The 27,222-nt window shown below is 36.7% G+C and overlaps 1 protein-coding gene across 2 annotated transcripts in view; it reads right to left on the reverse strand.

Annotated features, from left to right (window-relative positions):
* Positions 1-27,222, reverse strand: part of ZFYVE9 (zinc finger FYVE-type containing 9) — a 185,438-nt gene that overhangs the window by 45,188 nt on the left and 113,028 nt on the right. For both annotated transcript variants that reach the window (XM_082834095.1, XM_082834094.1), the window contains 3 exons: positions 26,507-26,627; positions 22,259-22,381; positions 20,230-20,385 (listed from right to left, as the gene is read on the reverse strand). In XM_082834095.1, the coding sequence (XP_082690221.1) occupies positions 20,230-20,385; positions 22,259-22,381; positions 26,507-26,627 (400 nt within the window). The remainder of the gene's footprint in view (positions 1-20,229; positions 20,386-22,258; positions 22,382-26,506; positions 26,628-27,222) is intronic.

The raw sequence follows: 27,222 nt of genomic DNA on the forward strand, positions 1-27,222 counted from the left end.
CAGGGCTTCTGGTGAGCACAAAATACCTTGTATTATCACATTGTAGTTTGTCTGGCTAAAAGCCAAAAATATTGATGCCTTCCTTTAGATTAAACTTACTGTATGAATTACTTTAGAGGTCTCAGTATAAAAATTATTGCCTCAAATGTCACAAAAAAAATGTTAAGATTAGGTACTTGCTCTCACAGAGCTTACAATCCCATTGAGTAAATAAATTCAATTCATGAACATAATGAATTAAGACATTAAGTACAACTATATATATGAGATATTAAGGGAAGAAAATTTATGGAGAAAGTAGTAAAACAGACAGGATTTATTCTATTTTTGGTTGAGACAAATATGAAACATAAACAACTTAGGGTTTATTTAAATTCATATTAGGCAGGTTTTTTGTTTTTTAGTTGCAAATGCTCTTAACTAAGCACTTTCTAATTCAAATATTTTCTGAATGAAACAGCAACAAATCACCCTTCATTAAGGAGACATTCTCCTCAGTTTAGAACTACAAAAGAACTTCATGACAAGAGCTGTTCAATAATGTAACAGCAGATTTGTTCACTAGACATGTGCAAGCTTCCTTTGATGCCTCTGAAAGAAATAACAGCAAATACAGAAATCGCCATCAGAGAAGTTAAATGCTTACTTTCCTTGAAAAATAGAGTCTATTTGCAGAACAGTTCAATGATGGAACATAGAATCCTTGAGTGAAGTGGAAGCTATGCCGACAGTAGGGAACAGAAGTGAAGGGAAGACTTCCCCACAAAACCAGAAACTTTATGACTGAAAGCCATGTTCACCTGCACATCATCATCGGCCAAATACATTTAGGGGTAGTACCCTTGCCCCAGGATTAACAAAATCTGGGGGACCTCCCTGGCGGTCCAGTGGTTAAGACTCCACGCTCCCAATGCAGGGGGCCCGGGTTTGATCCCTGGTTGGGGAACTAGGATCCTGCATGCCACTTGGCACAGCCAAAAAATAAATAAATTAATTAAATTAAATTAAAAAATAAATGAGAACCTACGGGGGAAAAACCCCCAAATCTGGCTTTACATTTAAGCTGCTGGGCCAGATCTATAAAAACAAAATAGGGCTTCCCTGGTGGCGCAGTGGTTGGGAGTCCACCTGCCAATGCAGGGGACACGGGTTCGTGCCCCGGTCCGGGAAGATCCCATGTGCCGCAGAGCGGCTGAGCCTGTGAGCCATGGTCGCTGAGCCTGTGCGTCCGGAGCCTGTGCTCCGCAATGGGAGAGGCCACAACAGTGAGAGGCCCGCGTACCGCAAAACAAAAAAAACAACAAAAAACCCCAAAATAATCCCCATATCAAGGAAGTAGTACGTTATTTTGAAAAAAATCAGATTTTGGAGTCTCAGAGACACGGGTTTGAACACTAGTCCCATCATTTACTATTATGAGATTGGGGGCAAGTTACTTGACTTGAGCCTCAACATCTATGACAACAAGGGAAGATTAAACTAAGTTTCAGACCTGATGTGAATAAATGATAGAATATATGTAAAATGACAAGCAGCACCTTGCACAGTTTGTTCTCAAAAAATGTTAACTATTACTTTTATAATGCAAATATACATATAATGAATGATCAACCAAACATCATACAACTTTCTTTGTTTTATCAAAGATTTTAGAGTAAGGTTTTTATAAATTTTCACCTTTTCACTTGAGTTGGGGTGTGGGGAGAGAATGGGAAACAAAAGAGAAGATTTTTTTCCCTCCACAATGGAGACTACACCACAGGAGTCCTCTAAAGCTCTAATGACAGCATAATGTTTATCTTTCACAAGAATGCCCTAGTGAATACAGCTCAGAGGTGAAAACTGTGTTAAGCTTGGTACTCAAAGCATTCATTCATTATTCCTTTGGGATCTCCCTATAAGAGACTGGAATCTATTACTGGTTATTGTTCCACAGATACTAATAACTTTTCTGCTTCTACCACCTAAAAACCCTCCTCCCTACCCAATCACACTCAGATTCTTCATTATGTCCCTTTACATTATAAAATATATCTTTTATTATTTAAGCATTTACTTTCTTAAAAATTGAAAAAAAAATTGATAGATCTCTATCAATTCTAATGAATAATTTAGTTTAGATTGCCATTTATCACCTCATCTAAAAATAAGTAACATTCCATGGGTATAGATATCAACTAAAATAAAATACTGGGTATGAGAATTTGACCAAAAAAAGCTTTCATTTGAAGACTTAAACTGGGGCTCCAACATTAAAAAGAATTCCAGAAGAAAGCAATGTTGGGAGTAAAAGAGAAGTAATACTCAAAGAGAGAATAACTAAGAACTTTCCAAATTAAAGAAAGAAATGTGTTTTCAGATCAAAAGTACACTTTAAGTACAAAAATTAGCTTAAAAATATTCTAAATACATTTTTGTCTAAGTTAATTCTTAGGCTGAGATAAACTTTCACATTAAAAAAATGAAAGATCAGGGACTTCCCTGGTGGTCCAGTGGGTAAGACTCCATGCTCCCAATTCAGGGGGCCCGGGTTCCATCCCTGGACAGGGAACTAGATCCCACATGCATGCCGCAACTAAGAGTTCGCATGCCGCAATTAAGAAGTCCGTGTGTCGCAACTAAGAGTCCACATGCCACAGCTAAGAAGTTCACATGCCAGCAACTAAAAGATCCCGTGTGCCACAACCAAGACCCAGTGCAGCCAAAATAAATAAATAGGTAGGTAAACATAAACAAATAAGTAGATTTTCAAAATGAAAGATCAAACTTCATTGTGTTTGTGGCCTATAATTTTATTAGTATATTACACATTAATAAAAATAAAATTCAAAGAAGTTGAATGCAATTAACACCATACAAATCAGTAATATAGTGCCTTAAAGTTTACATTGCCTTTTGATAAATCTATATAGGATAAGAAAGAAATTTAAACTAATCAAAAGTGCATCTGGGTTAACCCAGGTGGCTACAATTTAAAGGAAAAAATAAGGAAGACTGCAGAATGAGAGTAGGTGACTAAAAGAGATAATAAAAAGAAAAAGATCTTTCAAAGATCTGAAATTATAGAAACTTCCCAAGTGACCTGCTTGAGTGACCCATGGTATTTCTTTCTCAGGGACCAGAGACACACTGGGTCTCAGAAACACTCTTAAGCTGATCTAAATAGTATTTTCCCTTGTCTCCAAGTCCCACTGGGAACAGGAAGTCAGGAATAATAAGCACAGCATTTTTATTAATAGAAGTGTTCTCTCAGGACTCCTTTCCTCCAGGTTCTTTTCCGCCAAATGACAAAAAAAGCTTGCTAGTGACATCACCCCAACTGATTTACTCCCCAACTCACAGTTTTTAAATTAAGCCTCTCCAACGTGCCAGACCATATGTTCTAAAGGTTGGTATACAGAGTTGACCCAGACAGATAAAACTCCTGCCCTCATAGAGCTTATATCCTAATGAAGGAAGACAAACAAACTATTTCAGTTAGTAAATTTAGTGATAAATGTTTTGAAGAAAATACAACAAGGAAGGTAATGTGAATAATTGACGGGGGCAGGGGAGAGAATACTTCTTTAGCCATGAGAGTCAGGGAAAATCCTCAGAGAAAGAAACATTTGAGAACAAACCTGAATGAAGAGAAGAAATCAGCCAGTAAAGCTCTGAAAAGAACAGCACTCCAGGTCGGGCAGGAGTAAATTCAAAAATCATGAATCGGAAATGAGTATGACAGGTTCAAAAGTCACAAAGATGATCAATGTAGCTAAAGCAAACTGAGGACTATTAAGAGATAAGGTCAAAGAGACCTTTAAGGACTAGTTCATATAGGACCTTTATAAAATGGAGTTTATTCTAATTGCAGTGGGAAGACAATGGAAGGTTTAAGGCAGCTTTAATCGTGCCATCATATTCATCACCATGTTACTAGGCTACACAAATGTGCTCTCAATTCATAAGGATTAGATTTAGGACACCCAAGAAATAGTTGAGAGAAGATAAACAAGTCTGCAAATGTAAAATTCTGAATAATTTAAAGGGAACAAAAAGCTGTTTTCAAATGTAGAAATGATCTAAACTACAAGGTTAATATTTATGTTCTGTGCTTATAATTGTCTTCTTGCTTTGTTCTGAAGTTAAATCTAAAAGTTGAAAATCAGTAACAGTGTAAACCTTATTATATCCTTAATAATCATATAATTATTATAATTGATTATTAAATATTAATCAATTCACATTAACATTTCTCTTAAATTAATAATCTTCTTGAAGAGAGAAATATTAAACTGGAAGAATTCACTGAACAATGTACCCAGGTTCCAGCACAAAAAAGCAAAGAGAAAAATTATACAAAAGAGCAGTTAAGAGATATTGAAGACTGATTTCAGAGGCCCCAACATCAAAAAAAGGTTTCCAAAAATAGACAACATTGGGAATAAAAAGAGTAGTAACATTGAAAGAGATAATAATTAAGAATTTTCCAAAGTAAAGAAAGAAATGTTTTCAGATCAAAAGTACACTTTTAGTACTCAGTAGTAAAAATAAAAATAAATCCACATATGTGTATACATAACAGACCCATGGAATAGAGTCCAGAAAGAAACCCATGCATATAAGGTAAAATAACATTCGAAAACAGGACCAAGGTAATTCAATGGCAAAAGTATAGTCTTTAACAAATGGCCCTGGAACAACTGAATATCTATCTATAAGCAGGAAAAAATCAAAAACAAAATGCACAAAAAAATTCCCAAAACAAAACTTCGAGAACAAAACTTCAAGCCTTACCTCATTCCCTGTACAAAAATTAACTCCAAATTAATCATAGATCTATATGTAAAAGCTATAACTATACAACTTTCAGAAAAATACAGGTGAAAATTTTTGTGACCTTGGGTTAAGGCAGATTTTTTAGGAAACTGAAGATAAACTATAAAAGAAAAACTGATAAATTGGACTTCTATCAAATATTAAAGCTTCTACTCTTTGAAAGATAGTTAAGAAAATGAAAAACATAAGTCATAGACTGGAACATAATATCTGCAAAACGCTGATAAAAGACTTGTATCCAAAATTTATGAAGTACCAATAACTCATTAAGAAAACAACCTAATTTTTAAATGGGCAAAAAAAGAGCTACAGATGGCAAATAAGCATATGAAAAGACACTCAATATCATTAGTTATTAAGGAAATGCACATTAAAACCACAAAGAGATACCACTAAACACTCATTAAAAAGGCTTTTTTTTTTTAAAGGAGTATCAAGTGGTGGCAAGGATCCAGAACAATTGGAACTTTTCATACGTTGCAGGTGAATGGATAAACAAATTGTGGTACAGACATCCATTCAACCATATGGATGAATCTCAAAAGCACTGCGTTAAGTGAAATAAGCCAAACATAACAGTGAGATTCCATTTATATAACCTTCTGGAAAATGCAAAACTAGAGGGACAGAAATCAAATCAATAGTTGCCAGGGACAGAGGGTAAGGGGAGGGGATTAAATACAAAGGGACATGAGGCAAGGTTTAGAGATGATGAAAACATTATCTATCTTGATATTGGTGGTTGTTACCTGACTGTATCTGTTTGTCTAGACTCACTGAACTGAATATGTATATTTATATACAGTAATATATGTCTGAAAAGGCACATATTATTAGATATAAATTACACGTCATAAACCTAACAAAAACTCACAGAGAACTTTAATAGTGGACTTACAGATAATCAAGGATAAAGAGAAAATCCTAAAAGCCAAAGAGAAAAGACAAATAACTACCTGTTAAAAAAGAAAAAAAAAACTAGACTGCAGGAGATGCCAGAAGACAAGGAAGTAATACCTTCAAAGTACTTGCTAAGGGGAGGTTAAAGGAAGAAATGAAGGAATGAGAGAAAGAAGGAAGAGGGGAAGGGAAAAAAATCTGTTAACCTAGAATTTTGTAGCCAACTAATTATTCAAGAGTGATGGCAAAATATTTCAAACATACAAGGACTAATGGAGTTTAACAACCATAGGCCCTCACCAAGAGAACTAATGAAAAGATGTATTTCAATAAGAAAAGCAAGTCCTAATGGAAATATGGGATACTAAAATAGCAGATATAGAGAAAATATAGTGGCAAACTTAATAATTTTGATTGAATTGAATATTGATACTGATTTTTATACTGATATTAAAAACTGAATATAATTGAATTAAGTAAAAACAATTATTTTTTCTTTTACAAAAGGTAAAACCAACCACAACAATAGTAAGAATGGTAAAGATATTAAACGAGTGAAGTATGCTTAGGTCTGTGTCACGTTTGGGAGGACAGAAACACTCTGAGGCAGAATTCTGTCTGCTTCCTGGTGTACATGCCTTGTTTAATTCCCTCCCCTTGCGTGGGGAAAACACCTATGAATATGATGGGCGTCATTCCCTTGATTAGGTTACTAATTAACAAACTTTGAGTTCATCAACAGGGAGATTATCAGACTGGGCCTGACATAAGGTCTTTAAATCTAGGTCTAGAGGTCAGAGAACCAAAGCAGAGACACACTCCTGATGACCTGAAAGAAAGGAAACATCCATGTTGTAAACTATCTACGGAGCCATGAGGCAAGGAACTGCAGACAGCCTCTAGGAGCCAAGAGCACTCCCCAACCAACAGCTAAAAGAAAGCAGGGATTTGTAAGAAAGTGAATTCTGCCAACAACCTGAGGAACTTGGGCTCCAAATGAGAAGGCCAGCATGGCTGACACCTTGAGGCACCCTGAGCCGAAGATTCAGCTAAGCTGTGCCTGGACTCCTTACCTATGGAAACTATGAGATAATAATTTGTGTTGTTTCAAGCCACTAAGTTTGTGGCTTAGAAATATAGTAATAGAAAGCTAATACATACTGAATAACTTAACTCTGTCAGAAAAAGGTCATAGTTGAGTGTTTATGTTGAAAAAATTAAAGGAATCCCAAAGAAAATGCTAACATAATAGAAACATGAGTAAACATAAACAGGGACATATTTGTCACAGAATACAAAATGTACATGGCTTATAAATATATGAACATAATAGTTAGTGAAATGCAATTCGAAATGAGACACCGTTTTATATCCAACAGACTGGCAAAAATTAAAACTCTCATAATATCAAATGTTGGCAACTCTTATACACTGAAGATGGGGACAGATAGATAAAAACTGGAAAACCTCTCTGGGAAATAATTTAACATCATCTAATAAAGTTGAAGAAATCCATACTTTATAAACTTATATTCATAAGTATACATGTACAAAAAAATTTAAAGAACATATCTGAAAAACAGTAAACTAGTAAGAAGAGCAAACTGTTCATCATAAAGAGAATAAACTGTGGTATATTTATGTAGTTCATATAAAACAGTAGCCTGAAAATGAATGAACTAGAGGCATGAATGAATGACAGAAACATATGGTAGAGTGAAAAAAACAAAGCACATAAAATGTGTACAGTGTGATCACATATGTATAAAGTTCACAGACATACGAAGTAATATATTATAATCCTTAGAGATGCAAACATTTGTGATAAAATTATTTTTAAAAAGCAAGAAAAGGGGGCTTCCCTGGTGGTGCAGTGGTTGAGAGTCCGCCTGCTGATGCAGGGGACGCGGGTTTGTGCCCCGGTCCAGGAGGATCCCACATGCCGCAGAGCGGCTGGGCCCGTGAGCCATGGCCGCTGAGCCTGCACGTCCGGAGCCTGTGCTCCGCAACGGGAGAGGCCACAGCAGTGAGAGGTCCGCGTACCGTAAAAAAAAAAAAAAAGCAAGAAAAGTATAACACAAGATTAAAGACAATGGTTACCCTAGGGGTTGAGGATGGGAAGTCTGGAAGGAAGATATAATCAGGAAAGAAAAAGGAAAGTTTCAGTGGATTAGTCATTTTTATCTCCCAAATTGGGTATTTTGTTTGTGGGTGGTTATTTAGTTATTAGGCTTTATAACTTTAACAGTTACTAATATATATGCTTATACACTTTTCTACATACCAAATAGTTTTTAAAGATAATTAAATGCATTCAGAAGAAGAAATTGCTTCTATCTGGGAAGATCATCAGGGGAGAACTCATGGAGAAAGTGGTCATTGATACGACTTAAGAGAACTGATAGGATATAGATAGTTGGGGTTTCGGGAAATAGCATGGTGTGTGGGGGGGCAACAGGATCACAGGTAAAGAAGGAGGAAATCATCAAAGTATACAACAAACCAAGAACTGTTTAGTTTGGCTTCACTGTATGGGGAGACTACTAGTGGGAAATGAGACTGGAAATATAGGATCAGATTATGTAGAGCACTGAATATCAGAGTACACAGTTTATTCTAAAGGCAACACAAAGCCAATAAAGGTTTTTGAGTAGGAGAGGGAAATAACCAGAGATTAACTCCAAAAAAATAATCTGATAGATAACAATTCATTCAAATTCATGTTCTGAATGTCTGTTTGCAAAACATCAGAGTAAAACACGGAGGAGGAGACCTTCAAGATGCAGGAGTAAGATGTGGAGATCACCTTCCTCCCCACAAATACATCAAAAATACATCTACATGTGGAACAACTCCTACAGAACACCTACTGAACACTGGGAAAAAACCTCAGACTTCCCAAAAGGCAACAAAATCCCCACGTACCTGGATAGGGCAAAAGAAAAAAGAATAAATAGAGACAAAAGAATAGGGATGGGACCTAAACCTCTGGGAGGGAGCTGTGAAGGAGGAAAAGTTTCCACACACTAGGAAGTCCCTTCACTGGCAGGGATGGCGGGTGGGCGGGGGGAAGCTTTGGAGCCATGGAGGAGAGTGTAGCAATAGGGGTGCAGAGGGCAAAGCGGAGAGATTCCCACACAGAGGATCGGTGCCAACCAGCACTCAGCAGCCTGAGACTGCTTGTCTGCTCACCCACCAGAGCGGGTAGGGGCTGGAAGCTGAGGCTTGGGCTTTGGAGATCAGACCGCAGGGAGAGGACTGGTGCTGGCTGTGTGAAGACACCCTGAAGGGGGGCTAGTGTGCCACAGCTAGCTGGGAGGGAGGCCGGGAAAAAGTCTTCACCTGCTGGAGAGGCCAAAGACCATTGTTTCGGGGTGTGCAAGGAGAGGGGCTTCCTGCTCCATATGCCCACAGATGGCAGAGCACCACCTAAGTGAGCTTCAGAGATGGGCATGAGCCACGGCTATCATTTCAGACCCCAGAGACGGGCATGGACTGCTAACGCTGCCTCTGCTGCCACCAAGAATCCTGTGTGCAACTGCAGGTCACTTCCCACACCCCTCCCGGGAGCCTGTGCAGCACGCCACTGCCACAGTCCTGTGATCCAGGGACAACTTCCCTGGGAGAACACATGGTGCACTTCACACTGTTGCAAGGTCATGCCAGCCTCTGCTGCTGCGGGCTCGTCCCACATTCCAACTATGACTACCATACCCCTCCCTCTCCCCAGCCTGAGTGAGCAAGAGAGCCCTAATCAGCCACTGCTTTAACCCCCTCCTGTCTGGCTGGGGAACAGATGCCTGAGGGTGGCCTACATGCAGAGACAGGGTCAAAACCAAAGCTGAACCCCAGGAGCTGTGTGAACACGGAAGAGTAAGGGAAATTTCTCCATGCAGCCTCAGGACCAGTGGATTAAATCCCCACAATCAACTTGATAAACCCTGCAGCTGTGGAACACCTGAATAGACAATGAATGTTCCCAAAATTGAGGTGGTGGACTTTGGGAGCAACTGCTGACTTCGGATTTGCTTTCTGCATCTGACTTGTTTTTGGTTTTATGTTTATCTTAGTTTAGTTTTTAGTGCTTGTTATCATTGGTGGGTTTGTTTATTGGTTTGTTTCCTTTTTTTTTTTTCCTTTTTTCTCCTTTTGTGAGTGTGCATGTGTATGTTACTTTCTATGATTTTGTCTGTTTTGTTTTGCTTTTAACATTTGTTTTGGGGTTTTATCTGTTCATTTTCTTTTCTTCCTTTTCTTCCAAGCCATGTGGCTGGCAGGGTCTTGGTGCTCTGGGCAGATGTTGGGCCTGAGCCTCCAAGGTGGGAGAGCTGAGTCCAGGACACTGGACCACCAGAGACCTCCCGGCCTGAAGTAATATCAATTGGCAAGAGCTCTCCCAGAGATCTCCATCTCAACACTAAGACAGAGCTCCACCCAATGGCCAGCAAGCTCCAGTGCTGGATGCCCCATGTCAAACAACTAGCAAGACAGGAATACAACACCACCCATTAGCAGAGAGGCTGCCTAAAGTCATACTAAGTTCACAGATGCCCCAAAACACACCACCGGATGCAGCCCTGCCCACCAGAAGGACAAGATCCACCCTACCCACCAGAACACAGGCACCAGTCCCCCTCACCAGGAAGCCTACACAAGCCACTGAACCAACCTCACACACTGGGGGAAGACACCAAAAATAACAGGAACTATGAACCTGCAGCCTGCGAAAAGGAGACCCCAAACACAGTAAGTTAAACATAATGAGAAGACAGAGAAATACGCAGCAGATGAAGGAGCAAGGTAAAAACCCACCAGACCAAACAAATGAAAAGGAAATAGGGAGTCTACCTGAAAAAGAATTCAGAGTAATGATAGTAAAGATGATCCAAAATCTAGGAAACAGAATGGAGAAAATACAAGAAATGTTTAACAAGTACCTAGAAGAAATAAAGAGCAAAGAAACGATGATGAATAACAATAAATGAAATTAAAACCACTCTAGAAGGATTCAATAGCAGAATCACTGAGGCAAAAGAACAGATAAGTGATCTGGAAGATAGAATAGTGGAAATAACTGCTGCAGAGCAGAATAAAGAAAACAGAATGAAAAGAATTGAGGACAGTGTCAGAGACCTCTGGGACAACATTAAAAGCACCAACATTTGAATTATAGAGGTCCCAGAAAAAGAAGAGAAAGGGTCTGAGAAAATATTTCAAGGATTATATTTAAAAACTTCCCTAATATGAGAAAGGAAATAATCAAGTCCAAGAAGCGCAGAGAGTCCCATACAGGATAAATCCAAGGAGAAACACACCAAGACACATATTAATCAAACTATCAAAAATTAAATACAAAGAAAAAATATTAAAAGCAGCAAGGGAAAAGCAACAAATAACACACAAGGGAATCCCCATAAGATTAACAGCTGCTCTTTCAGCAGAAACTCTGCAAGCCAGAAGGGAGTGGCAGGACATATTTAAAGTGATGAAAGGGAAAAACCTACAACCAAGATCACTCTACCCAGCAAGGATCTCATTCAGCTTCGATGGAAAAATTAAAACCTTTACAAACAAGCAAAAGCTAACAGAATTCAGCATCACCAAACCACCTTTACAACAAATGCTAAAGGAATTTCTCTAGGCAGGAAACACAATAGAAGGAAAAGACCTACAATAACAAACCCAAAACAATTAAGAAAATGGTAATAGGAACATACATATTGATAATTACCTTAAATGTAAATGGATTAAATGCTCCAACCAAAAGACACAGACTGGCTGAATGGACACAAAAACAAGACCCATATATATACTGTCTACAAGAGACCCACTTCAGACCTAGACACATACAGACTGAAAGTGAGGGGATGGAAAAAGATATTCCATGCAAATGGAAACCAAAAGAAAGCTGGAGTAGCAATTCTCATATCAGACAAAATAGACTTCAAAATAAAGACTATTAGAAGAGACAAAGAAGTACACTACATAATGATCAAGGGATCGATCCAAGAAGAAGATATAACAATTGTAAATATTTATGCACCCAACATAGGAGCACCTCAATACATAAGGCAAATACTAACAGCCACAAAAGGGGAAATTGACAGTAACACATTCATAGTAGGGGACTTTAACACCCCACTTTCACCAATGGACAGACCATCCAAAATGAAAATATATAAGGAAACACAAGCTGTAAATGACACATTAGACCAGATGCAATTAATTGATATTTATAGGACATTCCATCCAAAAACAACAGAATACACCTTCTTCTCATGTGCACATGGAACATTCTCCAGGACAGATAATATCTTGGGACACAAATCAAGCCTCAGTAAATTTAAGAAAACTGAAATCGTATCAAGTATCTTTTCCGACCACAATGTTATGAGACTAGATATCAATTACAAGAAAAAAACTGTAAAAAATACAAACAAATGGAGGCTAAACAATATACTATTAAATAACCCAGAGATGAGTGAAGAAATAAAAGAGAAAATCAAAAAATACCTAGAAACAAATGACAATGAAAACACGACGACCCAAAACCTATGGGATGCAGCAAAAGCAGTTCTAAGAGGGAAGTTTATAGCAATACAATCCTATCTCAAGAAACAAGGAACATCTCAAATAAACAACCTAACTTTACACCTAAAGCAATTAGAGAAAGAAGAACAAAAACACCCCAAAGTTAGCAGAAGGAAAGAAATCATAAAGATCAGATTAGAAATAAATGAAGAAGGAATGAAGGCACAATAGCAAAGGTCAATAAGACTAAAAGCTGGTTCTTTGAGAAGATAAACAAAATTGATAAAACTTTAGCCAGTCTCATCAAGAAAAAATGGGAGAATACTCAAATCATCAGAATTAGAATTGAAAAAGGAGAAGTAACAACTGGCACTGCAGAAATACAAAGGATCATGAGAGATTACTACAAGCAACCATATGCCAATAAAATGGACAACCTGGAAGAAATGGACAGATTCTTAGAAAAGTACAATCTTCCAAGACTGAACCAGTAAGAAATAGAAAATATGAACAGACCAATCACAAGCACTGAAATTGAAACTGTGATTAAAAATCTTCCAGCAAACAAAAGCCCAGGACCAGATGGCTTCACAGGCGAATTCTATCAAACATTTAGAGAAGAGCTAACACCTATCCTTCTCAAACTCTTCCAAAATATAGCAGAGGGAGGAACACTCCCAAACTCATTCTACAGGGCCACCATCACCCTGATATGAAAACCACACAAAGATGTCACAAAAAAAGAAAACTACAGGGCTTCCCTGGTGGTGCAGTGGTTGAGAGTCCGCCTGCCAATGCAAGGGACCCGGGTTCATGCCCTGGTCTGGGAGGATCCCACAGGCTGTGGAGCGGCTGGGCCCATGAGCCATGGCTGCTGAGCCTGTGCTTCCGGAGCCTGTGCTCTGCAACGGGAGGGGCCACAGCAGTGAGAGGCCCACGTACTGCAAAAAAAAAAAAAAAAGAAAAAAGAAAACTATAGGCCAATGTCACTGATGAACATAGATGCAAAAATCGTCAACAAAATACTAGCAAATAGAATCCAATAGCACATAAAAAGGATCATACACCATGATCAAGTGGGGTTTATCCCAGGAATGCAAGGATTCTTCAATATATGCAAATCAATCAATGTGATACACGATATCAACAAACTGAAGGATAAAAACCATACAATAATCTCAATAGACGCAGAAAGCTTTTGACAAAATTCAACACCCATTTATGATAAAAACTTTCCAGAAAGTGGGCAGGGAGGGAACCTACCTCAACATAATAAAGGCCATATATGACAAACCCACAGCCAACATCATTCTCAATGGTGGAAAACTGAAACCATCTCCTCTAAGATTAGGAACAAGGCAAGGCTGCCCACTCTCACTGCTTTTATTCAACATAGTTTTGGAATTTTTAGCCACGGCAATCATAGAAGAAAAAGAAATAAAAGGAATCCAAATCAGAAAAGAAGACGTAAAACTGTCACTGCTTGCAGATGACATGATACTATACATAGAGAATCCTAAAGATGCTACCAGAAAGCTACTAGAGCTAATCAATGAATTTGGTAAAGCAGCAGGAGACAAAATTAATGCACAGAAATCTTTTGCATTCCCATACACTAATTACAAACTATCTGAAAGAAATTAAGGAAACACTCCCATTTACCACTGCAACTACAAGAGTAAAATACCTAGGAATAAACCTACCTAAGGAGACAAAAGACCTGTATGCAGAAAACCGTAAGACAATGATGAAAGAAATTAAAGACGACACAAACAGAGGGAGAAATGTACCATGTTCTTGGACTAGAAGAATCAACATTGTGAAAATGACTATACTACCAAAGGCATTTTTCACAGAACTAGAACAAAAAATTTTACAATTTGTATGGAAACACAAAAGACCCCGAATAGCCAAAGCAATCTTGAGAAAGAAAAACAGACCTGGAGGAATCAGGCTCCCTGACTTCAGACTATACTACAAAGCTACAGTAATCAAGACTATATAGTACTGGCACAAAAACAGAAATATAGATCAATGGAACAGGATAGAAGGCTCAGTGATAAACCCACACACATATGGTCACCTTATCTTTGATAAAGGAGGCAAGATTATACAATGGAGAAAAGACAGCCTCTTCAATAAGTGGTGCTGAGAAAACTGGACAGCTTCATGTAAAAGAATGAAACTAGAACACTTCCTAACACCATACACAAAAATAAACTCAAAATGGATTAAAGACCTAAATGTAAGGCCAAACACTATAAAACTCTTCGATGAAAACATTGGCAGAACACTCTATGATATACATCACAGCAAGGTCCTTTTTGACCCACTTCCTACAGAAATGGAAATAAAACCAAAAATAAACAAATAGGACCTAATGAAACTTAAAAGCTTTTGCACAGCAAAGGAAACCATAAAGAAGACGAAAAGATAACCCTCAGTACAGGAGAAAATATTTGCAAACGAAGCACCTGACAAAGGATTAATCTCCAAAATATACAAGTAGCTCACACAGCTCAATATCAAAAAAATAAACAACCCAATCCAAATATGGGTGTAAAACCTAAATAGATATTTCTCCAAAGAAGATATACAGATTGCCAACAAACACATGAAAGGATGCTCAACATCACTAATCATTAAAGAAATGCAAATCAAAACCACAATGAGGTATCATCTCACACCAGTCAGAATGGCCATCATCAAAAAATCTACAAACAATAAATGCTGGAGAGGGTGTGGAAAAAAGGGAAACTTCTTGGATGGTTGGTGGGATTGCAAATTGATACAGTCACTATGGAGAACAGTATGGAGGTTCCTTAAAAAACTAAAAATAGAACTACCATATGACCCAGCAATCCCACAACTGGGCATATACCCTGAGAAAACCATAATTCAAAAAGAGACATGTACCACAATGTTCATTGCAGCACTATTCACAATAGCCAGGACATGGAAGTAACCTAAGTGTCCATCAACAGAAGAATGGATAAAGAACATGTGGCACATATACACAATGGAATATTACTCAGCCATAAAAAGAAACGAAATTGAGTTATTTGTAGTGAGATGGATGGAACTAGAGTCTGTCATACAGAGTGAAGTAAGTCAGAAAGAGTAAAACAAATACTGTGTGCTAACACATATATATGGAATCTAAAAAAAAATGATTCTGATGAACCCAGGGGCAGGACTGGAATAAATATGCAGACGTAGAGAATAGACTTCAGGACACAGGGGATGGTGGGGAGAGCGTAAGCTGGGATGAAGTGAGAGAGTGGCATGGACATATACACACTACTAAATGATGTAAAATAGATAGCTAGTAGGAAGCAGCTGCATCGCACAGGGATATCAGCTCAGTGTTTTGTGATCACCTAAAGGGGTGGGATAGGGAGGGTGGGAGGGAGGCACAAGAGGGAGGGGATATGGGGATATAGGTATAGCTGATTCACTTTGTTATACAGCAGAAACTAACAGAATATTGTAAAGCAATTATACTCCAGTAAAGATGTTAAAAAAATAAAAAACACAGAGTAAGGGAGGGGAGAAGGGGAGAAATAATATACAATCTAGAACCTCCCATGGCACTACATTATCCAGAAGGCACCCTGAAACTCTCAGAATGTTATTTTTCACAAAATACCATTTTCCCCCTCACTGTGGAAAGCATAAGCAATGACATGTAACAAAAAAATTTTATATATACTAGATGAGAAACATACATAGACATAGATATATATACATACACACATATTATTATTAATACATGTAGTTTAGATTAAAAATCTGTAAAAATATTATAAAGAGAGTTCATGGATGTACATACAAAAATCACAGTGAAATAATATAGTAAGCTTCTACCCTGATTATCTACACATGGAATTCTTAATAAAATAGGCATAGCACATATGTATTATCCATATCTGTTTTTTAAAAACTGCTATACTATTAATATACACACATAGGCAACTGACATAATTCATAGACTACTTTAGTCCTAATTCTGTCACCAACTAGGTCTGTGATTTGAGCAAGCCATTTAACACTTCTAGATCTCACTTTCTTCATCTGAAAAATGAAGCATTATACTAGATAATGTAAGTTCCCTACTAGCTCCAATATTTTGTAAGCTGTGAAATGATTCCTTTTCAAGGAGACAGAGAGAGAGCCTTACAGCTCACTCATTACTTAAAATACTATTTACTTAGATATGTTCATATATGCCCTCACCTCATAGATAACATTTAATACAGCTTAGATGTATTACAGTCTGACCTTAGTCTTACTTAGTCTTACTATCAGTTCCAAGTGATTTTTGTTGTAATATTTTTGCATTTCAATATGCTAGTTCAAAATGCACTCTATTGATATATAAGGATACTTTTAAAAGATGAGTAACCATTTATGGTAAACATATATTTTAATGACTCATGTAATGATTCACATCCTTTCCTTGTTGGTATTTCTTGGAGTTCCATTCATAGATCTAGTCTCTTCACACTGGCCTATCCCATTCACAGCCATAGTTTAAAACTATCACAAAAATGCTGGTCTTCCACATCTGTATTTTAGCCCAGATCTACCTCCTGAAGGCTCTATTTATGTATTCATCTTTCATTTACATATTACCATCTGTTGCCATTATTTGAAATCCAACACACTGAACGAAGAACTCATCTCCCACTCCTCTGCCAAATCTGCTCTTCTTCCTCTATTCACTGCCTCAATGAATAAGAACGAAGTCCACTCAGGTGCTCAAGCCAGAAATTTAAAGCCAACTTTGACTTGTCCTCTCTCACTCCTCACATCCAATTAGTTATGAAATCTTATTGAACTGAGGCATCACTCTTTTATATCTCTTCAATACTCTTTATTCCCACTGCCATTATTGGTAATATCCTAATTTCTTACTGGATCCTGACAATAGCTTTTTTAAAAATAACAAATGTTGGCAAGGATATGGAGAAAAGGGAACCCTAGTATACTGTTTGTGGGAATGTAAATTGGTGCAGCCACTATGGAACAGTATGGAGGTTTCTCAAAAAATTAAAAATAGAACTACCATATGATCCTTCAATTCCACTTCTGGGTATTCATCTGAAGGAAATGAAAACACTAACTAGGAAAGATATCCACACCCCCACGTTCACTGCAGTATTATTTTTAACAGCCAAGACATGGAAGTAACTTAAGTGTTGATGGATGAATGGATAAAGAAAGCATGGTATGTACATTCAATGGAATATTATTGTCATTAAAAAGAAGGAAATCCTGTCATTTTCCACAGCACATATATACCTTGAGGGCATCATGCTAAGTGAAATAAGTTAGAGAAAGACAAATACTGTATGATCTCCCTTATATGTAGAATCTAAGCAAACAAACATACACTGAACTCATAGATACAGGAAACAGACTGGTGATTACCAGAGGTGAGGGTTGAAGGGCAAGTGAAATGAGTGAAGGCAGTCCAAAGGTACAAACTTCCAGTTATAAGATAAATAAGTACTGAGGATTTAGCATGGTGGCTATAGTTAACAGTAATGTACTATATATTTGAAAGTTGCTAAGAGAGTAGACCTTAAAAGTTTTCATCACAAAGAAAAAAAAATTTGTAACTATGTGTGATGATGGATGTTAACTAGACTTATTGATCATTTCACAATGTATACATATATCGAATGATTATAGTGTACACCTGAAACTAATATAATGTATGTGTCAATTATATCAATAAAAATTTTAAGTCAATTTTATTGAGGTATTATTCACACGGAATAATACCTACATATTTTAATTATACAGTTCAATGAGTTTTGAAAAATGTAAACACCCATGTAACCACTATCACAATCACTATACAGAACATTTATATCAACCCAGAGAGTTCCCAGGGCCCGTCTACAATCAATTCTAGTGCTTGCACCCACACCTCACCCCAGACACACAATGATCTAATTTCCATCACCACAGATTCATTTCGCCTATTCCAGAGAATCACATAAATGTAACCACATAATATGTACTTTTTTGTGTCTGGCTTCTTTTGTTCAGTATTACTGTCTGTGAACTTCATCCATGTTACTGCATGTATCAGCAGTTTGTTTATCTTTCATTGTTATGCCGTATTCTAGTGCTCATCCACTTTAAGTTTGTTTATCCACTGTAATTGCTTCTTATCTGCTCTACCTGCTACCAGACACACAGACTTTGATCCATTTTCATACTGCTTCTAGAGTCATCTTTCTAAAACGCAAATCTGGTTATGCCATTCATTTCTTTCAATGGCTCCTCACTGCCTGCAGAATAAAGGACAAACTCCTAATCAAGACATTCATGAACCTCCCATGCCCTAGTCCCTGATGCCCTCTCAAAACCCATATAGGGCTTCCCTGGTGGCACAGTGGTTGAGAGTCCGCCTGCCGATGCAGGGGACGCGGGTTCGTGCCCTGGTCCGGGAGGATCCCACATGCCGCGAAGCGGCTGGGCCTGTGAGCTATGGCTGCTGAGCCTGTGCGTCCGGAGCCTGTGCTCTGCAATGGGAGAGGCCACAACAGAGAGAGGCCCGCGTATCGCAAAAAAAAAAAAAAAAACATATAAACATGCAATCTGAATACATTCAAACTGAGGGGAAAAAAAAGAATGTTTCAAGTAATTTCTGGAATGAAATTTAGGCCTAGAGGCTCCAGATGACTTCAAATTAACCCCATACATTTTGGAACTGACACAAATACTGAACAGTAAATACTGAACTGTACTTCACAGGTATCATGTGGTCAATTTCTAACATAGCACCTTGCCTTCATGTAATATTTCACCTAAAATATCATAATTATGACATAAAGGCATAATCTTTTATGCATAAGCCATAACCACATTAAAGATGAAACTTTGTATCATGCTTTTGTACTTATTTCAAGAGCATTTTCCATAAAAATACTACTTTTAATAGCTAAAAAATATTCTAAAAAAATGCATTCATCTAAAAAATATAACACACTTAAACTTTTTTCCTATAACTGGGCATTCAGGTTGCCTCTAAATTTTTGTGTTAAATTTAAGTAATACTATAATAAACACTTTCATGTACAAAGTGTATTTTACATTTCAGATAATTTCTTTGGCATAGAATCCCACAAGGGGAATTACCTGCATTCAGAAAGTATGAATAATTTATTATTTTAATATATTTATTAAAACATTATCAAATAACATATGAAAATAATTGTAACACCTTGGCTACACTCACCCCACCCCAGCCTTGTTTCTCAGGGATAATCTCATTTATTATTCACTTGCTTTAGTTCTTATACTACACTTTCCCTATTTATCAACTACAGATATTATTTTTTGACTTTTTATCATGATAAATGAGCACTTAGCTCAATTACACTACTTCTTACCTCCTCTATTAAATCTGCGGAAGGTTAACTTTGTAATGTCAAATAATACACTTAATTCTCTCTCAGCTTTTAATAGTATGTCTTTATATTAGTATCCTTAGTCTTTTCCAACTTCTAATAGCTATGCATTTACTTTTACATTGTTACAGGTAACAACATTTACAATTTATTTTGAAACCATAAAAAAGTTGTCCATGTTAATGGTTTTTGAAACTTGAAAATTAAATGAATATTTACATTATGATTATATAAATATTGTTAACTGAAGTAGTAAGTTGTCATTATGCTTCCTTCTACCGGATACCAATACTATATCCCCTAGACCACTCAAAGGAAAATATTCTTACATCATGGTCAATGGATTATCTTACAACTCTGATTCTAGCCATTATGAAATAGTAACAACGTTTCACATAAAGTATTAAAAGTTATAACTTCCAAAAACCATGCCAAGTTCTAACTTGCCAATACTACCAAAGTCCAATGCCAGGTTTCCAAATTTAAGACTATCTGAGTCCAAAATTTTTTATCATCTGTAAAGGGTGCAGACTAAGTCAGAAAGTATCCCCACCTGCCAGAGCATCCCGATAAAGCTGCACAAAATGGTTAAAGATATCCTTCGGCAAGCATTTTTCATCTGGTAGACACTGTAGAAGAATGACTATCTCAGACTGACCCACTGCATGCATTCCCTTGGTTGTGAAACACCAGCACTTCCTGTTCACATCTGTAGATGAAATAAAAAGAAATGAAGACATTCTTTTCAATCCTTACCCTTAAGAAATGCACAGACATCTTTGTTATAATACACCAAAGAATAAAATAGATCACACTGAGTCTGTATAATTCTGCTGTGAACTGTCACTGCACTGAGCCAAAGGACTATTGCAGAAAATAAAGCATACCAATGCCTCTTGCTCTAAGCAAACACTTAGAAAAACAACTGGAAGGGAAGTAAAAGAAGTAATAGTGAAAGAAAGTGCACTAAAAACTTTTAACTTCTATTATAAAAAGGTGTATTAAAAGAAACAACATTCCATTAACAATGAAATAAATTAAACCAAACTATGCATCCTCAGCTATAATGATTAAAGGATATATTCCCCCACCTGTGTGTGTGTGTGTATGTGTGTGTGTGTGTGTGTGTGTGTATAATTAAATCACTTTACTAAGGGAAATAATTAAAACTAGAAACAAGAAAAACAAGAAAAGCAATTATTATAGCCTTGGATTCAGGCTATGGCCTAAAGAAAATATATTTTGATATATACTTATTAAATTTAACCTGTGACTAAAAGAGTCTAGCTATTTAAATTATAGTTTTCCTGGGAGAAAATTCTAGATAATCAGCAACAGGACTTTACTTGACTTCATCTGGTAAAAAGCAGTGAAACAGATGGCTTTTCTGGACTAATTACTTCTACTTCTTCACTTTAAGGCTATGTAGAGTCACAACAGCACAAGCTATACGTAGTTCAAAAATAATAATTGATAATTGATTTTTATCAAATATCAAATATCAAATATCAAATAATTGATATTTTTATTATTTGTATGCCAACACAACAAGATCCCCAATGGAACTGAAAAAGGGTTCAAATAAAATTATGGATATCATGATGTAAATCAACACTAATAAAAGATTCCTTTCTTTCATTCTGTGAATTGTTTCTTTATATACCTAAACAAGAGGTGCCAATCCAACTATATTAAGATGGTGCACACTTAAGGAACTCTAGGTTAGCTATTTTCTAAGCATAACTTATAAACTAGATACGGTAAATTGAAATTTCCAGCAAATTATTTTAAAATATGATCCTAGAAGGAAAGGTGGCAAGCATTAGCAGCTGGCCAAACATACAAGGGTGTGATTAGCAAACAAACCAGAAACCTGCATTTCATTTATACAGAACCTCTGAAGAATTTAGCATATTGGTGTTTCTGGTTTCCAAGGACAACGTAAAAGAAATACATAATGGGAACTGGAGGACTGTTCCCCAATGCTTCCTTCCTCTCTCCAAAACTCTGCCTATTAACATTCATCCAGTATAAATGCATTCTCTATTTTCCAATACCATACTGGATTCAAGATTCTAGGTTACTATCCTCTCTCTTATTCTGATACCTAAGAAGCTAGCACCAAGAACTGAGAAGTTTCTTCTGAATCCTAAATTGTGATGTCCTGAAGTTTTACTATGTGTTAGTTAACACTTCTCCCAAATAAGGTTTTGCACCATGATTAAGGTTTCTGGGATTTAAACCTAGCATGTAAATTGACCCCCCTGGATAATTTATCCACCTCCAGTTATTCTGGTGGTGAGTTGTGACTTAGCATACCCATCTCAGAAAGAACTTAACTCAGATGAGTTCAAGTTTCGTTTGGCTTTCCTCCATGGAGAATTCACCTATCTCACCCTTTGACTAAAAGCAAGTCTCAATCAGTCCAACAGTTGTCCTTGGGGATATATAATTTTATACAAACCAACTTCTTCCGTACCCAGTTTTCATTAAGATGTGGCTCTACATAAAAATACTTGCGTGTAATGAATTTAATGACTCAGTATCTCATTTTAATTTAAAAAAACAAATTTCCAACTTACAATTTACAATTTTAACCATTGACAACAAATTTGCATTTAAAACAAATACAAGTGGGTCAGGGCCACCATCCTCCAATTGCTGCATTACTGAAATCTGTGATGGTTTCTCTTCTACAGCATAGTCTGTAAGGGGAGAAAACAATGTAAGCCATTGGTTAAAGAGACAAATCAAGACAGAAATCTGTTGGAGGAATGGCCTTATTATTCACAGGAAAGAGATAAGCAATTGATTTGTATACAGGTTTCACAGGGTGAACACAGGTTTATATCTGCTATCCGAGTGGCATATTAATAGTGCCCCTTTCACTCTTAAAAGTGCTCCAGTCCAGTCTGGATGATAACATGGTTATCCTATTTATAGACTTCTCCACGCAATGGTTTAGGCTGCAGTCTAAAAACAACCCTTTGATTTAACAAAAATCCTCCAACTATCATAATAAGAATTTCACATATTACATGTTCTAAGACCAACATTTAAAATAATCCATGATATACAAGTAAGTGATAATATACTAGTTACCTCTAGAAAGGATGTCTAGGGGTTGAAGCAGAGGGGAATCCTACTTTTTACTCTATATGCTTTTGTACTGTTGAGATTTTTTACCATTAAAAAAAAATCAAACTTTAAAAAATGCACCCAGACAATAAAAGTATCATAAGCGACTGGTTTTATGAAACAATTCCTCTAAGTATAAGTCAAGAAAGAGTTCAGTACAAAATAACACGATTTCCCACTGACCAATAGAAACCAAAATGTATTTTGGAAATGTATACACTATCAATGAAAATATTTACTGAAAAGAGAAATACTAAGTGACTTTGAAAAAATTTTTTTAATTAAGTTTTTCCACTGGAATACAAAATAGCAAAATTCTGGTTAAGACATAGTAATATGATTTAAGAAAGTGAATATACAATAGATAACTAGTTGCTGCTTCTTGGTAGGAGAGGTTTTGACAATTAGATTTAATGGATGTGACTTTTAATGAAAATGGAACCCTGAAATCTTATTTTAACAGCAGAGTAGGCCAATTTAATTTCTTATTAATTTAAGATTTATTAAAATAACCCAAATTTGAAACCTAAGTAGCAAATTTACTTACAAAAGAATATTTTTAGAGGGTCCTAGTAAAGGAGCAAAGGCATTATACAATCAAAAGAAGGCTTAACTTTATGTGAAAGTTCATTGTTGAACTATCTGAGGCACAAGCTGCATTTGATAGTATGATCATTCAGCCAACACTACTGAGAGCCTAATATAGGCCCAGCACCATGCTAGGAGCAGAAGACACAAACATGAATTCAGACTGAAGGAATTCATGGTCTATAGAGAATAAAGAATCAGACCTATAAATATCTAAATTACAATGAAAAATGTGTTAATATAGTAACAGTCTATAAGAATTTCTATTTGAACAGAAATGAGGATGTAAAACACTACTACATAGACAGCCGAGGTAGGATTCAGAGAAGTTTTCCATTAATATGGATTTTGAAAGGTTGAGGAATTATTCAAGGAGTCTAGCATATAGAAGGGCATTCTACTCTAGACAGAGGAAAGAAAGATTAAAAAAATATTAATTACATGCCTACTTTGTACCAATTTTCTTGCTATGTACTTTCAGGTATGACATCTGATTTATTATTCATAATGACTCTTAATTAGCTATAGTTACCTAATTTTTAAAAAAAAATCTACGAAAAATATTCAGAGAGGATAAATGACTTGCCCACTGGATCATACAGCTGGAATGGACTGTTACCAGATTAAAACTCAGGCTGGTCCAGCTCTGAAATCCATTCTCTTCCCACTATTCCACAGCATAAGAAAAAGCATGGAAGTATGAAATGTGAATATTCAGAAAACAGTAAATAACCTGTAGCATGCCTGTAAAGTACCGGGGTGTTGGTTGGAAATAAAATTAGATAAGTTGAGATAAGGTTACAAGGAACACTGTATGCCATGGTAAGCAATTTATACGGAAGGCACTGGGAACCCATTGAATTTTCTAAGCAAGAACAATCTATGATAATACCTACGTTTAAAAAGATAACTGGGCCTAATCAAACTTATAAGCTTTTGCACTGCAAAGGAAACCATAAACAGAACAAAAAGAAAACCTACGGACTGGGAGAAAATATTTGCAAATGATGCAACCGACAAGGGCTTAATTTCCAAAATATACAAACAGCTCATAACAGCTTAATATCAAAAAAATAACCTAATCAAAAATGGGCAGAAGACCTAAGGAGATATTTCTCCAAAGACATACAGATGGCCAACAGGCACATGAAAAGATGCTCAACATCTCTAGTTAGTAGAGAAATGCAAACCAAAACCACAATGAGGTACCACCTCACACCAGTCAGAATGGCCATCATTAAAAGTCTATGAATAACAAATGCTGGAGAGGGTGTGGAAAAAAGGGAACCCTCCTACACTGTTGGTGGGAATGTAAACTGGTGAAGCCACTATGAAGAACAGTATGGAGGTTCCTCAAAAAACTAAAAAAAGAGTTGCCATATGATCCAGCAATCCCACTCCTGGGCATATACCCAGGCAAAACTATAATTTGAAAAGATACATGCACCCCTATGTTCATAGTAGCACTATTTACAATAGCCAAGACATGGAAACAACCTAAGTGTCCATCGATAGACAAATGGATAAAGAAGATGTGGTGTGTGTGTGTGTGTGTATACACACACACACACACACACACACACACAACGGAATATTACTAAGCCATAAAAAAGAATGAAATAATGTTATTTGCAGCTACATGGGTGGACCTAAAGATTATCATACTAAGCCAAGTAAGTCAGAAAGAGAAAGACAAATACCGTATGATATCACTTATATGTGGAATCTAAAATATGACACAAATGAACTTATCTATGAAACAGAAACAGACTCACAGACATAGAAAACAGACTTGTGGTTGCCAGGGGGGAGGAGAGTGCAGGGGAGGGTTGGATTGGGAGTTTGGGCCTAGCAGATGCAAACTATTGATATTATATATAGAATGGATAAACGACAGGTCCTATTGTATAGCACAGGGAACTATGTTCAATATCCTGGAACAAACCATGATGGAAAATAGTATCAAAAAGGATATATATACATGTATAACTGAATCACTTTGCTGTACACCAGAAATTAACACAACATTGTAAATCAACTATACTTTAAAAGAAAAGATAACTGGCACCAGTATGTAAGAGTAAATAAAGGAGAGAAAGACTGAAGGCAGGGAGACCAGGTAAAAGACGAGGACAAAACTGAGGAGAGATTATTGATAAACCATCTCGACAAAACTGAGGAGAGATTATTGATAAATCATCTCCTGAAAATATACTGACTGGATGCTGATCTGGATCTATCAACAAGAAACTTCTGCATAAAGATAAGCATTCTTTTTTTTTTTTTTTTAATTTACTTTTTTGCTGCATTGGGTCTTCATTGTTGCACCCGGGCTTTCTCTAGTTGCTGCGAGCAGGGGCTACTCTTTGTTGTGGTGCGCCGGCTTCTCATTGCGATGGCTTCTCTTGTTGCAGAGCATGGGCTCTAGGCACGTGGGCTTCAGCAGCTGTGGCTCACGGTCTCTAGAGCGCAGGTTCAGTAGTTGCGGTGCATGGGCTTAGTTGCTCTGCGGCATGTGGGATCTTCCCGGACCAGGGCTCGAAGCCGTGTCCCCTGCATTGGCAGGTGGATTCTTAACCACTGCGCCACCAGGGAAGCCCAAGGTAAGCATTCTTTTGACTGATTAGTAACTTTGCGTCTTACCAGGATTCACTAAAAATATTTTTTAACAGAAAATTGCTACTTAAGTTCAAAGCTCTCCACTTACTATATACACATTTCTGAATGTGTACTGTACTTCAAAACAAGAAGTTAAATTAATGTACTGACTGTATCATATGGGCTAATCCTAGAACTATAAGCAACTCTTCAGAGTATTATGTGCTTTGGAATATGAAGAACTGCCAATAAGCTACATTTATACACAGTGGGAATTAAAAATAATATTACATCCTTCCAACATAGGAAATGATAATATAAAAACATAAATATCTTCTCTAAAACAATCAGTAACAGCACCAATGCTTTTCATGGCACTGAGTAGTCACCTTCTTTGTTGGAGAAGAGAAAGGTGATTATCACTTGAATTCTATCTCCTTCCCTTAATTAGAAGGCAACATTTGGCATATATAACTATCCCTGTTTAAACATCTAAGTCCACATACCTCCTTTTACACCAGTGGAGATGAGAATGGGAGGAAGGCCATCTTCAGGAATAAGGTTCATTGCACTGCCAACAGGACTTCCAACCTGAGTTATACTTCCAGAGAATAGAGAAATATCCGTCTAGGAAAAGCAAATAAGCAAAGAGAGCATTACACACAATTGAAGACTTCTGCAGAATAAACTCAAGACTACAAATGGGAATTTAAGTGAAAATTTCATATTCATACTTTTTGAAAGAGAGCACAAGATACTCATTAACCTGTGGTTTCCCAAGGACTGGGCTTATACTATGAAAATGTTTATAATTGTATAGTTTCTCCTTTTGGCATCATCAAATCATAGTAATGAGAGAAAAGATCTTGTAACCTGGGTTAAAGCTTCCTTTACCAAGGTTTCTTTTGCCATAAAAGAAAAATATTTTTTAAACTTGCAGTGGCAACAGAAAAAAACTTCCAATATTATCTCATAATTTCTGAACCTTGAGAATTGGGGTGACCGTTGTACAACAATGTGAATGTAATTAAAAATGATTAAAATGGTAAATTTTATGTTATGTCTTTTTTACCACAATAAAATAATTAACTTTGATGAAGGAGTTTTCATGTACTTTGTCATGAAATTAAACTTCAAGTTCTTTTTTCTTTGCATTAATATGAAGATCACATTAACTACACTTAATAAAGTATAATGTTGCAAAATACATTGAGTGGGGTTA

Source organism: Leucopleurus acutus, assembly GCF_964270905.1.
Source record: "Leucopleurus acutus genome assembly, chromosome: 2".
NCBI classification, from domain to species: Eukaryota; Metazoa; Chordata; class Mammalia; order Artiodactyla; family Delphinidae; genus Leucopleurus; species Leucopleurus acutus.